At 42.5% G+C, this 15,228-nt stretch overlaps 2 protein-coding genes across 3 annotated transcripts in view; both read left to right on the plus strand.

Annotated features, from left to right (window-relative positions):
- The first annotated feature begins 9,932 nt into the window (after nt 1-9,932).
- LOC135278902 (homeobox even-skipped homolog protein 2-like) overlaps nt 9,933-15,228 on the plus strand; it is a 28,561-nt gene continuing 23,265 nt past the window's right edge. Inside the window, exons 1-2 of the mRNA XM_064386176.1 lie at nt 9,933-9,994; nt 10,121-10,602. Of these exons, the coding sequence (XP_064242246.1) occupies nt 9,933-9,994; nt 10,121-10,602 (544 nt within the window). The remainder of the gene's footprint in view (nt 9,995-10,120; nt 10,603-15,228) is intronic.
- OXR1 (oxidation resistance 1) overlaps nt 10,585-15,228 on the plus strand; it is a 256,987-nt gene continuing 252,343 nt past the window's right edge. Inside the window, exon 1 of one of the 2 annotated variants that reach the window (XM_064394450.1) lies at nt 10,585-10,723. The gene's annotated coding sequence lies outside the window, so the exon portion shown is untranslated. The remainder of the gene's footprint in view (nt 10,724-15,228) is intronic. The other variant, XM_064394432.1, reaches the window with a different exon arrangement.

A 15,228-nucleotide genomic window follows, 5' to 3' on the forward strand; every position in this document is an offset into this window, starting at 1 on the left:
TTCCATGTCCCTGGCAATACTTTGCAATACCTATTCCACTTTACATCACTACTTATTATCAAAGAGTAAGTTGGTTGTATTTATGAATTCAGGTGAGGACAAGTAAAATCAGAAATAGAGAAGATCTGTTAGACCTATATTTGTATCACTTTTCAGGTTTTTGCTCCCTGAAATGTTTCCTACTAATATTCTTTTCTGAAATATCTCCAGACATGACTGTTTTTCAATTAAAAGCTCAATCAAAATGTATAAATCAGAAATAAACCTATAATCAGGAGGCAACCCCCCATGATCATCTATTTGCAGATAAAAATTATGTTTTGCTTTTGGAGCTCACAGTAAGCAAGGATTGAAGATAAACCTGAATAGACCTGATGTTTTCCTAAAAATTTTTTATAATTTTGCATAATTTAAACTTTATTTTTCCTATAAGAGCAGAAATTATACTTCAGCCTCTGGTACAGAAACCTTCTTTGAGTCAAAAATAAATAGTATATGAAGTTTTAGGATATAAAAGAACAATGGTAACACACATGTTTATTTTACCAAGCCCCACAAATTTTCTATAAGACCCCTTTTTGGAATTTACAACAATGCAATTGATAATTGTATATTACACACACTACATCCAAAAATGTAATTAAAGAGATTTCTGTCCTAAGACATATAAGGAATATGCCTTTTAAAATGCAAGCTCAATGGTACAAGAATCAGGTAGCTAGAGTTCTGTGTGGAAAAAAATTTGAGAGATTTACTTGTCTGACAAAGGCTCTAAATGCAAATGAGCACCAAGATCAAACCACTATTAAAATTATTTCCATCTAGGCAATGTAGCAGAAATAGTGGTTAAAAGCACAGCTAAAAATATCTACAGTGACTCAAAATCTTTGAAAATCCACAATCAAAACAGCCAGTAATGTGCACCTGTGACCCTTTTACTTGTTTTTGGAAATGCTTTATCGTCATTTCTAAAACTTTGCAAAGCTGGTCCTGGAAGCAGAAGATGCCAGAAGTGTCCAGCTGCTGAGAAACAGCAGGTTTTTGCTGTAACAGAAACACCATCAGAGCCCCTGTTTGCATTGGCTTAAATACTGCTTAAAAATAAGACATGGGTTGTTTGCTGCCATTTACCTCTGAATCATTCAGCAAAGGACCAGAAATTCACAGTGACAACAAAAAGTGATATGGACATTCAGGTCTTAAGTATGGGAAAATTTATTTGGTGTATTTTATCAAAAAACAAAGGCATATAATTAAAACCTTTGAAATTTTGGTTCAATTAAGGAAATACCTCTGTATTTTTCCACCTTTCTCTCCAGCATGGAATTGAAAAATTCTGAACTATTTCACTTTCATAATTTAGAATAATTTTGCTCTTATTTTGAAATGAAATTTTAAAAAAATTATCCATACATATTTTAAAGGAAAGAAAAACAGTTTCTGTAACATCAAGGCCAAATTGTGGAGCAGAGATTTTTTTCTTTTTTTTTTATTTCATATAAAAGGAAATACTAGGGTTTTTTCCTAAAAATCCCCATTTTCCCCCTTTTAAAATTTAATTTAATGTGTTATGTAATTTCTATCAAAATGTAGACTATTTTAATTTTTATTTAAGCTAGGTCAGTATTTTTATAGTAGCTGGAGAAATTGATTGTCAATTTATTTGTTTTTCTAGTTTAGCTTCAAACAAAGCTGGAATTGAATAAGAAATTTTCAGCAGCTGGGATATGTTTGCATTGTCTGAGATCAGCCATGTCAATTCTATTCATTTTTTTACCTCCAGACAGAAGTACATTGACATCATGATGCTGCCTTCACCAGAAAGGCATTGCTGTGGTTTTCCTGATCCTGAAACACCAATTTGATTTTCCATAGCATCAACAGCAAAACTTCCATCACCTTGATATTTTGTCAACAAACTCCCAAGGACACCCGTGACACCTGGCAGTTGGAGTTAATGCTTCATTCCAGGTAGATTTCTTAAAGCTCACACAAAACATGCAAACAAAATTTGGCCAAGGTTATGCCCAAGGTGAAATTTACCCAGTCTCAAGACAACTTTTTCACGGTGATTCCATCAGTGCAGTACTTAAGGGGCACATTCAATAAGGTAGTCAGATTCCTTCATCTTCCTTAATACCGCAGCAATCTCCACAATGCATTAATGTTTCATGGTCTTTTTGGTGCCTTCCTTGCCTTATAACATCCTCCATGCTCCTTAACATTGTTTTTGCTGGATGCCAACCCTGCATAATGCCTGAATACAAATACTGAAATGCCACTTCAAGTACGTACCCTGACCAGCTATTTTTGGGCAGCCTATATGTCATTATATAACAGCACATATGCTATAGATCTAGATTTTGGTTTAGCTAAAATAATTTTCTCCATTGGCTTGAATTTAAATTTTGCATTTATCCTTAAACAAGCTCAGAAGAAGTTTACCTTTTAGCTTACTACAACTCTGTATTTTTCCACCAGAGGTAGACTATTAGGGATGGCATGTAGTATTTAAGAAGTGAGATTTCACATTTATTTTTCAATTGGTTCTAGTTTGCCATTGTTTGTTGAGATTTATTTTAAATGGTGGCACCAGTTTTCTATGTGGTTAAAAGCCATGCTTTCCAGAGCTTATTGAAAATTCATACGGCTTTATGAAACATTGGCATGTCTTTCTTTTTTAAGCATATAACTAATTCTCCTTAGAACAGTATCTGTAAAATATTGCTATTTTCAGCAAGCTTTATTTTTTAATAAAGGTTACTGAAAACCTTAATTTTTCTTTACTTGGTTTCGTTGTCTGTTTTTTTAATTAATGGGTTTTGCTTTATAAATCCACATGGAAATTGCATGGAAGGAAATGTTTTAATTAGTTCCAAAGCTGTTCCATTTCTGTTAGCTATTAAAGGCTGTCCTTTAATAGATGATCATACCTTGATTGCTGTTAGCTTTTACAATAGTAGAATATATGATTTCTGTGAAATAATAGATGATCTCAGCATACATCTAGACTTTGTACTGATTTACAGAAGACAACCAATGGCTCAGTCATGTTGGTGCATGCCACTGGCCAGGCTCTGCTGACTACCAGAGCCTCATCTTCCTTTGTAAACAAGCATATGACTTGTTAGAGATTACAGAGGGAAAGCAAGGGACCATATTAGATTGAATATTGATCTCAAAGCAGTAAGCTGCACTTCTCTCTTTAGTTTTTAATAGCAGCACTAATAGCACACTGCTTTTACTGCTGCACTCCGAGGCAGATGATTCCAGCAGCTTCCTGGGGCAGAGTACTCCACACATGCACTTCATCCCACATTGAAAATCTCATATTCTCTATTAATTTTGGGTATGCCCTACAATAATTAAATAACAGAAAAGTATGATTTTCTATTTGACAGGGGCTCAGCTTGAGTAATATTGAAGGGAGCCTGGAACTGATCTACATTTAATTTTATTATTTAAGAGAGTTAAGAAAATCTTTCTGAAGCATTTAATACATTTCCATAGTAATATAAGCCTGTGACTGTTTTTATAACACATTGTTCAATTATTGGTGTCTTTGAAAACCAAGCAAATTAATCTCATGAATACAAATTTACTTAACATGTGAAAGTAATGCAAGAACTGAAAAAGTTTGCTATACACTACTGAGAACAGCTCACAAAAAATATTACAGTAAAATGTTCACTTCCAAGCTCCCAACTGCCTGGCAGAACTTTCAGTTAAAGAAGTCAAGGATGGATATTTAAATTCAATATCTAAGGGAAAAAACCTTCAAAGCCTACAAAGGGCATAAAAAGTAGATAACTTCAGATTGACTGGGAGAAAAATATTGATTCCAATAAAGAAAATGCCTGAGACGATAGTTGTCAACAAATTTCAAATGCTTCAAATGCTGAACTTACTCTGAATAAAAACAAATTCCATATTCTTTCTCTATTAGTATATAAAGCTATTTTCCTTTCACTTTCATAAGGAATTGATATAATTTTTTTGTTTGAAATCAAGCTGTATTTTGAGTTTTTTCTTCTAGCAATTCTATTTCTTACATGCAAAACCTTTCTGTGCAATGCAGAATGTAGACCTGTTCACTGGGCAACACTTGCATTGGTGTCAGTGCATTTTCCGTGTAGCAATGGCAGGATAAGCCCTTACAGCTGTGCTCTTATCAAACTCCTCTATCAGGAGGCTGTAGAAGATCTGTGGGTTGTCACTGCTTTTATCTCATGGACCAAAAACTGCTGCTCTGACCTTCTAGCAACAAAAATGGATGTTTGACGTGGTCAGGGAAGGAGAAAGCATACCATAAAGATAATGAATTATAGAAGGATGTATTTCCAAGGGTTTCAAACCACTCAAGTCCACTGGCCATTTCTTATGGAGTGTATGGTAGCAAAACCCATTGGGTGCTAAATGGGAGGTACAGTCATTGATAGCAGCCACCAATTATCAAGAATAGTGGGATATGGTTAGACCCATCTATAGAAATCTTCTGAATGGCCCCTGCAAAATATCTATGTGTACAGGACTTACAGGGGAGACAGGACTGTGAATACCAGTTCAGGGAAAGCTATTTATACCAAGCCTCCAAAGGCTTAATGCTTAATGAATATTAATAGTGGAAGTGGGAATTTTTATATAACATCTTGGTTTATCAAACGTAAAGAAAGTTTTTGCTGCATAATCCTTAAATTCTAAAAACCAGCATCACACCAACAGCTACCTGCAGAGTTAACAGAGATCACACTCGTGGTTGAAAGAATGGATATAATCCATCCTGGGGATCACACGTAATTTGCTACAACTGAATATGTCATAGGTATTATCTAGCCCAGCATACTGTCCCAGCAGTAACAGGAGGAGATAATATTAGAAGACAGTATAATAGACTAAAATTTTGAAGTCTGTTCCCCCAGTACTGTCTTAAAATTCAGCCCTTGGGTTCCAAGTACTGAAGGCACTTCCTGACCTTTCACACATCTGTTGCCTATGGGTTTTGCTGATCCTTCTTGAACCTGCTGGTCTGCCTTCTGAACTTCTTGGAGTTGTACTTTCCAATGGACCACTGTCCACCATGTCCAGGCAAGGGGGTGAAAGTGCTTTCTTTCACCAGTACTTCAGTATTTTCACTGAGTTTATGCAGTACTGTGGGATATGGTGAAAAATCAATTTGCCGTATGTACTGCTTTCACAATTTTGTAAATCCCAGTCACATGGCCCTTCATGCTTCTCTTCACATGGAAGAATCCCAGCCATTTCACTCCCCCGTCACAAGGCCATTGACTCTTGCCCTTCTCTGTATCTTTTCCAGCTCTGTCCTTCACGGTCACAGATGAAGCCCATCCTCTGCTCCCAAGGATGCCTAACCCTTCTTTGGCTTTTTTGACCACATCAAACTGGGAACTCCAGAGAGTGGTCAACAATGATTCCAGGAGATCATCACTGAGTTGTAGCTGAAAACTCTGAGCTCAGTAAACACTATTTAGTCTATTTCCTCTAAGCTTATTGTCACATGCCTTGTGCAGCCTTCTCTTTCCCCTTCCAAGGAATCCATGTAATAGTCTCAGTTATTCTTTATGGAAATCCCACATTTCTCTATCCCTATGTCTTATTTTCCTGTTCTAACAAAAATGTTCTTTGTTTTCTGTTCCCATTCCCTCCAAAAGCAGTCTCCACAGCAGGGAGATTTAAGTGCCCCACATTCAGGTGCCAGAGTTCTCTGCTTTATTACCCATAACACCTTTGCTATCCCCACCCTGGAATTTCTGTACTTTCAGCTTGCTGGAAGTTGATCCTCTTTCCAATCCAAAATGCACTATGAAGCATCAGTAATTTGGTTTTATTTTGGGCTTCTTCACTCCAACCCAAAATCTCTTGCCTCGAGCCCAAATTTACACATGTTAATCACAAAATCTTTTGTGTTACTCGGAAGAACATCTCCCATTTGGACCACAGACTGATAGCTGGATTCTCTCTGTGCATGCCTCATGTGATGCCACATCCTGGGTCTGCGTCAAAAGCAGCATGGCCAGCAGATCAAGGGAGGTGATGTTGCCTCTCACTCTGGTGAGAGCAGCTCTGGGAGTACTGCATCCAGTTCTGGGGACCCCCAGCATAAGAAGTACGTGGATGCCTTGGACTGAATCCAGAGAAGTGCTATAAAGGGGATCAGAAGGCTGAAGTGCTTCTCTTCTGAAGACAGGCTGAGAGTCGTGAGGTTGGGAGAATTTAGGGCAACCTGCCAGTACTTAAAAAAGGGCCCGCAAGAGTGTTGGAGTCTTTACAGGGACAGGTAGGGCAAGAGGTAATAGCTTTAACTGAAAGAGCGTGGGGTTTAGATTAGATATTAGGAAGAAATTTTTCCTTCTGAGAGTGGTGAGGCACTGGAAGAATAGAGAAGCTATGTGCATGGAAGTGTAGAAGAGGCCAGGCTGGATGGAGCTTTGAGCAATCTGGTGTAGTTGAAGGTGTCCCTGCCCATGGCAGCTGGATTGAACAGGATGACCTTCTAGGTGCCTTCCAACTTATCCCATTCTATGATACTATGATCAGTTTATGATACTCAAACATCCAAGTTCTATCCCTTGAAAATAAGCTTTGTCCTATAAGCAAAGAAAAAAAAAAGAAAAGGAATAATTTATCTACTGCACAGGAAGCCTGGGTACTCCACTATGTGGAAAAATTCCCTAGGACAGCGAACTTGAAAGGTAAGGATGCTAGAATGTACCTTTGAGTTACACAAAGAAGACAGTAGAGAATCTGAATATTGCTGTCAAGGAGAAGGGTGAAAACAACAATGAGAGGAGACAGCAGCTGGGAGGGCTGAGGTGAAAGTCTGAGAGCCAGAAGCAATCAAGGGTATGTCAGAACCTTAGCTCATCAGCAATATGGAATTATAAAGGATATATTTGAAAAATAAAGAATCACTACAGCCTCTTCAAGCAATATGAAGAGAGATTGATAAAGCGCTGTGCTTTGCAGGGAGTGCAAAGCTGCACATTTTCTGTGCAATTAGGAATCGTTCCCCTTCTGTCTCATGGGACACAGCAGCACAGCAGATATTTAAATCTTTGCTGCTGCGTAGGAGCAAGATGCAACTGTATGGATATTTCTGCTGAGCAAAACTTGAAGAAGAAAGAACAGCTTTCAATATTCAGATGGGTGTCTATGTCTAAATATAGTTCACTGGCTGGTACAGCAGATGCAGCCACCACTTACTTGCTAATGTCCAATTTGGTAATCTGCATCTGGGTCTTTTGAATGCTGGAACTCGCTATCTTAGGCTTTATATGTATATATATGTATGTATATATATATAAATTAATGCAATTTACGACACTGTGGTTTGGGTGAGGAAAATCCATATATATTTGTCTCCCATTGTGAAAAGCAGTTATATTTTACAAGTTCTAAAGAGAGTCTTTATAAACAAAGAAAAGTGTGAGAATTATAGTACAATTACCTATATAGGATAGATATGAGCAGAGTGACAATGTAGATTGCAGAAAAAACATGTTTTCTTTGCCAGTATTTTAAGATTTGTTCTCATGATGAAGAGTGTTCTGAACTCCCTAGACAGTAAGAATCCCCAGCTGGAAGCTACTCTCCTGAAACTCAGGACATCTTTCAGTCTCCTGATTTACCCAGATCTGTATGATGGTAAAGGTGCAAACTGTTCTAGAAAATTCTCCAGAGGCTGCCTACTGCACCTGCAGAGATCCAGATGCAGCCAGAAATACATTATCCCACTGTTATCCCAAATCTGAGTCTGCATTCAGAAGACTGCCTTTTCTATTTCCCCTGCTGTCTATCTCAAGATCAATAGATTCAGTTGAAAGAATTACATAATCCCCCACCTCACTTTGTACAGTTATGCCTCCTGCATAGCTTAAAACTTTTTATAATTCATAGTGTAATGGTGGCTGTTAGACATGGACTAGAGAATATAGTATGTCTCATGTCTTAGTAGAACAGAGAATGAGGAGAATGAGGAGGATTTGTGAACATGTGTAGTGGGCTGACCCTGGCTGGATGCCAGGCACCCACTAAAACTGCTCTCTCTCACTCCCCTCTGCAGCTAGACGAGGAAGATATATATATATATATATAAAGGGTTCATGAGTTGAGATAAGGACTGGGAGAGATCACTTATCAAATACCATCATGGGGAGAACAGGCTCAAGTTAGAGACATTAATTGAATTTATTGCTAACAAAATCAGAGCAGGATAATGAGAAGTAAAATAAAACCTTGAAAACATCTTCCCCTCACCCCTTCCCCCTTTGCAGATCTACCTCATGCCCAGCAGCTCAAGGAGGCAGGGAATGGGGGTCATGATCTGTTTATCACCTGAAGCTTCTCCTGCTGCTCTGGGAGAAGAGGGGCATCCCTCTCACAGGAGACAGTTCTCCATGAACTTCTCCAGCGTGAGTCCATCTCACTAGCAGCAGCTCTCTGTGAACTGCTGCAGTGTGAGTCCATCCCATGGGCCACAGTCCTCCCACAACTGCTGCAGTGTGGGTCACCCTTCCATGGGTGCAGTGCTCCAAGGACAGGCTGCTCCAGCCTGGGGGCAGGGCTCTCTCTCCACTGGCTCTTCCACAGGGCCACAGCCTCCTCCAGGCATCCACCTGCTCCAGTGTGGGTCTCATCTTCAGGTGTGGGTGGATCCCTGCATCCCTTTGCACCTCAGTGGGCTGCAGGGCACAGCTGCCTCACCATGGTTTGTAGAGGAATCTCATTTTCAGTGACTGGAGCACCTTCTTTCCCTCCTTCTCCATTAGCCTTGGTCTGCTGGGCTGTTCCTCACATACTCTAACTCTGCTCTTCTCTGGCCACAATTACAGCTGCAAATCTTTGTTAAATTTCTTCCTAAATCTGTTACCACAGAGTCATTAGCAGTATTTCTAATTGGCCCAGCACTGGCCAGTGGCACCTCCATCTTTGGAGCCATCGGGGATTGGCTCTGTTGGACATGGAAGCTGCCAGCTGCTTCTCACAGACCTGTACCTCCCACCTTCCTGCATGCCCCCTCCCTCCCCCCTGTCCCCACACGAAAGCTTGGCCTTAAAAACCCAATACAACCTGATTCACTCCCTTTTTAATACTATAATCTTTGTGACGTCATCTCCCATATCTCCAAGTACTGCAGTCGTTACCTACACAATCTTGTCTAATAATCTATGCCATTGTATGCCAGTCTGCGAGGGAAATTGCTTCCTTGCTCTCACTTTATTTGACAGTACTGACAAGTAACACTTCCTTTCCTGATTATACCCACCTACGTGTAACTGAGGGTTTTTTTCTGAAGTAGTTATTGCTGAAGGCTGTGTTAGAGTTGCGATGAAAATGAACTTCCAGTGATCTCTCATGTCTAATGAAATAAATGAAACATTTTGAATGTGGTCTTGAGTGTACATACTATTGTACATGATGTCATCAGAATAGCAAATTATCATGATGCAGATGTTGTCTGATATTTTTTCTTAGAAGTAGTTTAGTATTCTGTATTTTTTTTTTCTTTCTCCTGCTAGGACATATACAATTTTAGAATCTGTAGTATCGATATAAATCTAAAATAATATGGTGCTCTTATGTTTATTTTTGTCGGTCTTTTAGGAAAGTAGACAGTGATAAAGCACGGCTTAAAAACCCCATCAGAAATTCCCATTCACAAATACTTAGGCAGCTTTCAGTTTCAACAGCTCCCAGTTTTGAAACACAGTAGTGTCAGTGAGAGGTGATCATGTAATTTCTCTTGCCGCATAGACCTTCCAGCCTAGGAAATTGTATTTAGGAGGGCTGTTCTTCACGCTCCTCGCCTCGGACCTGCCACATTCTCATCTGACTGCTCTGAGCTTCGCGGGAGAGCTCCTGAGTGTTTGTCCCTCCCCAAGCTTCGTCCGCATAAGCTAACGCCTCGGAGCAGGATGGAGATGTCTCCAGCGAAACGCCGCATGAAAACGCCGCTCGGCATCCTCCGCCTCTCTATGTAGAACTCATTTGTGAAGCTGCTGCTTCACGGGGTGGCCTGGCCCTGAGACAAATGGCCCGGCCCGAGATACGCTCGTGGCCCCGGGTGAACGGCCCGGCCCCGGGTGAACGGCCCGGCCCCGAGGTGCGCTCCCGGCCCGGCGCTGGGGCGAAGGGGGCAGAGCCCGGCAGTCGCCCCCTCGGACGCTCCCCAGGGCGCTCCCGGCGCCCTGCGCACCCTGCGCGCTTCGGCGGCGGCCGCCGCAGCCCAGCGCACCGCAGCGCTCCCGCCGCAAAGGCGCGGGCAGGACGCGGTGGCGCAGGCATCGCAGGCATCGCAGGCATCCCAGGATGCCGGCAGCGCCCCGCTCGCAGAGCCTCTGCTCCGCCGGCTCGGCGGGGAGAGCCCCGCGGCAGCGCAGGCCCCGGTTGCAGAGGCTCTCCGGTGGCTCGGCGGGGAGGGCCCGTGCGGCGGAGGAGGCGGCCCTGGCCCGGGGCTGCGGGGCCGCGGGGCCGCCGCCCCTTTAAGCTCCAGCTGTTCCTTTCTGCGGCGCCTATTTTTAGCGCGTCCTCTTGGTAGCATCCAGCTCTGCCCCCTCTCTCCGCGCTCCCCCGTCCCCCCCGGTGGTAGGTTCCGCGCGGCGGGGGCACTGAGCATGTCCGAGCGCGCTCGGCAGCGGCCGCCGCGCCGGGGCTGCGCTCGCTCGCAGCGCGGGAAGGAGGGCGCGGGCGCCGCCGCCGCCCGCAAGTAAGTTTGTCCGCGGGCGCGGGGCCGGCGCGGGCGGGCGGGCGAGGGGCGGCAGCCGCCGCCTCCTCGGTGCCGCCTCCGCGCCTCGGGGCGGCCCGGGGCAGGGGTTCGGGTTCGGCGCCCCCCACCCCTGGGGGCTGGCGCCGGGCGGGACCGGCTGCACCTGTCCGCCTCGGTGCGCGCCTCGGGGCGGCCGCAACTTCTCCGCTGCCCGCCCCCGGGTCAGCGGCTCGCGGCCTGGCCCGGCTCGGCTCGGCCGCGGCGGGTCCGCACCGCGCGGGTCGGCGGCGGGAGAGCGCGTCCCCTCGGTGCGTGTGCGGCCCCGCGCGGTGCGGTGCGGTGCGAGCGCGGTGCGGTGCGGTCCGAGCGCGGTGCGGTGCGGTGCGGTGCGGTGCGGTCCGAGCGCGGTGCGGTGCGGTGCGGTGCGGTGCGAGCGGCGCTGGGAGAGGCGAGCGGCTGCGCTGGCCCCGCGGAGAGGGCGAGATGCGAAAACAGCGAGCGAGTGTCGGCGCAGCCAGCGCGCCGTAAGAGTCAGCGAGGCTGCGGTGTTCAAAGGAGTTTCTGATTTAACAGATGATACCGCAGGAAAGAAACAGTTTGCGGAGAGAATCTGTAACGACACGGGTTTTTTTGCTCTCTCGTGTGACAATTTATTCTAGGTGTTCTTTCAGTTTAGAGGAGGTGCAGTGTTTTAACTTATTGTCAGTAACCAACCAATACCGAAGTATGCCCCGAGATTTTTGCTTCTGAAAATGGGATTTTTATATTAATTTTAAAAATGGTTGTTTTGTTGTTCAGTTCACCTGTAAATGGGTTTAACGCTACTTGTTCCTAATACTGGGGAATGTAAAGTTTTTCACTTAACGTTGAAAGCGGCACGGTGCAGCTGGTTTCTTTTCATGTGCTCTAAACCGAGGAAAGGTTTCAGAAGCTGCTTCCCTATTCAAAGGAAGCTTTTTGATGTTTGCAAAGTTGTATTAAGATAGTTTTCTAATTAAAATCATAATAGGGGAAGGGGAATATAAAGGGCTTAGCGTGTCACTGGTGGAAGAATTGGACTGAGGGCCAGTAAGATGCTCTTGGTGGACAGCCTGTCTTAATTTTCATTTGGCTGTATCTGTAGGTGTTGTCAGTCTAATGACCCAACTTTTAACATTTTTAAGCCTTGCTTATCTTTGCACGATGACTTAGATTGGGTGTAGTACTCAGACATGAATATTCATATCAGCTTAAATGTCTGTATGCTCAGCCTCGTCAGAATTTAGGTGCATTTAAAAATAGTTACAGACGCAGGAGATGCCATTCCTACTGTGTATATCCTTGAGTCTGTTAATTAGCTTTATGTGAAGACGGGAAGACTCCTGGATTCTGTACCTCTGCAACTCTTCAACTTCTCCCTTCTCCCAAATGAAACTCCCTCAACTCTGCCCGCCGAGGCAGCGCTCCCAGAGAGTAACAATTGATCCGTGGGTTTCTGAAAGCCAGTTTGTGTGATTCGGCTCTGGTTTGTGCACAAATAAACTGCTGTCCTGTCACTTCCATTTTTATGAGTATGTGATAATGGGGGAAAATTGAATTCTTGAGTTGATGCTTTTTGCCTGCTGTAAAAGACCACAAGAAAATGCAGCAAGAAAGAGCAGCCTATGTTGACAGCATAGTAAGAAATAAGAAGATAAATTCTTGTGCATGGCAACCTGCCATTTTTCTCATGTGATTAGATTTGATCTGAAATGATATCTGGTATTTTAAAGAATAAATGTATTTAAAATATGAGAAATAGTCAAAGTTGGAATGTTAAAAATGCCAAATGCCTTTCCTTATGTTCCTGGAGTAATAATTTGTTTAATTATTTGGGTTGTATTTTACTGTTAGGAGGTTTTAATACTATTTATTTTAGTTTCAGAGCTCATACATATTAATAGAATTATTTCAGCATCCTAACCAGATAACGATTCTTTGATAGTCAAGCATATGCTAATAGAGCATATAAGAATATCCTTAAAATATATGTTGTGGATTATAATTCCTGTGCAGACTCAGTTGATTATTTTTTCTTGTCCAGGTTTGAGCCCAACTAGTGGAGATGAAAAAATTATTACAGTAACAGTGGGGTTACGTATTAATTGTTTGAGAATGTCTGGTTAGCAGCTGTAGTGTTTGCACAGCTATATTTCCCTTTAAGCAGAAAAAAAAGAAAAAAAAAGGTAACTAATCTTCTTTCACAGTGCACATCTTTCTGTAAAAACTTTTTTCTTCACTGTTTGCTTAATCTAAAGAAATATCTTCCATGGGTTTGTTTGTTTAAAAAAAGTGTGTCATTTTGCATTGTAGGAAATATACATACTTACTCCTCCTGGATTTGGGGGAATAACAGAACTATTAAAAGAAATGTCAAAATACTTATTTTTTAGTTGAATTTCACTTAAAAACTATATCCCCCTTGGTCCTCCCCCCACCACCCCCCCCCCCCCCCCAGATCCCCAGACCCTGATAAGAATGACATAAATTTTTCTCATAAGGATGTGATGATTCTTTAAGGCTGGTAGCAGAAGGCAGTAGTCTAGGATTGTCAGCACTGAGGATCGTGTGTTAATTCACAAGGTCTTTGCTTACTTGTTTTTGTTGAAGGGCTGCTGTGACTTACTTCTTCTTCACCCTTTAGTGAGTTGCTGTTGTTTCGTAAGTTACTGTAGCAAAACCATTAAACTTTGTGTACTGTTGAAACGTATGGGAGGTGACAACCTTACAGAAGCAAACAGTTACTGCTGGCAAGCCTGGTCGGGTGTCAGATTAGCACAAGATTGTTACATGATTGTGAAGGGCTTAGCTCAGGCGATACTGATACTTTTGTTTAGTAAAGCCGTTTACTTGAACGTGGGACGGCTTCCTTGTTCATTGCAGCAGATATTTGTTAGGTAGGGTGTCTCTGATATGTGAACAGTTGCCATCGGAGGCAGAAGGAGCATTTTGAAATAGGCAAAGAATTGCATGTGTTTGGAAGCCCGTGGGGAAGACCTTCAGGTGTTTGAACAGACATTGCTCTCTTAATGTCTTTGGGGTATTTTGTGCCTGGGCCAGATGCTCGTGTGGCTCCTGCAGCAGTGAGCTGTAAATTACCCTGCTATTCCAGCATCTGCTCCAACAAGTTTTACTGAAGATTAGACATAGATACAGAGATGGTAGCTCCTGGGTATCTCATGATGTGTCATATGCTTTAAGACAGGAAGTTATTTGATCTGCAGGTTAAAATCTTTCAGATGGAGCAGAGGCCCCTGTCACAGAAAAACCTTATCTGTGGCTGCAGCAGTACGAGCAGCGAGTTCCTCCTGTATGTAAAGCTACTGCTTGTATCTCTCAACTACACACTGAAGCAAGTGATGACTTCCTGCTTTCTTACATTACTCTGGCAAAACAGGGATTGAAGATATATTTAATTTTTGTTGTTGTTGTCATTCTGCTGCCTACTAATAGGGTGAAATAAGAGAGAGAAGTAGGGGGAAAATCATAAACCTGTATCAGTCTTCTGTGATATACTGAGAGCTAATTTGAGGTTTGGCTCCCTAACTCTTGAATGTCATGAGGATCATGAGCCCTGCTTTGTTACTCCTCAGGAGTATACTTATTATCTTTATTATTTGATGATTGAGAAATCATGAAAGAAGAGGGGTGTTTGACATAGGAGCAAAGGGAAGACAGAGAGGACAGCTAAAAGCTGGATGTGTGTCCTAATGGAGTTCTCAGCAGAGCATGAACACAGAGCAAAAACTCTGCCTATCACAAAACAAAGAATTGGACTTTCTCTGGGACCAATGTGTAATGTCTTGCCTATATAGCACTGGGGTGGTAACATGAGGGGAAAAAATGGGATTGTGTGAGTTCCTTCATGAATAATTTGCGAATATGAAAAGTGTATCAGTCTCCTCTTTATTTTCTTTCTGCTGGAGCTGGTTATTTTCAGGCTTAGAGTGATAAGTCTAAATCAATTTATGTATTTCTGGTGAACTGTTATTCCTTATGATTTGGGCCCTATTCACTACCCTCCCTCACCCCAAGGTTAAACTTTCTGTTTAACAGTGGGTCAACATTGGAAGCCTGACTGATTTGAAAAGGAGAGTTAAAATTTGTGAAGGAACAAGGAGATTTCCCCAGGACAGCTGTGTGCATTGTAAAACTTGAAGGGACCTTGAGGGACTTGAAATGTCTTGATGACACTTACCACTTAATAAAAAAAATTCTTAATTTAATATTTTGGAGTAAATCCCTCTCAACACTTGTGTATCCATTGTGCGCTTTCCAGTTATTAATTACCCCAAGTTTTTGCTATTATTATCTAATTTTTAGGCTAGTTTTTTTATTCAACTTCCAGCTATCAGGTCTGGCTATTTGCCTGTTCAAAGAGCTACTTAGTGTTCAATTTTTTAATAGGAAAATCTGTATCAATTGATGAAGGCCTCGGGATAAGACTGAGCTCATCAAATCTTTTGCTGTTTATGTATTTTCAATCC

The sequence above is a fragment of the Passer domesticus genome, chromosome 1 (genome assembly GCF_036417665.1).
Source record: "Passer domesticus isolate bPasDom1 chromosome 1, bPasDom1.hap1, whole genome shotgun sequence".
NCBI lineage: Eukaryota > Metazoa > Chordata > Aves > Passeriformes > Passeridae > Passer > Passer domesticus.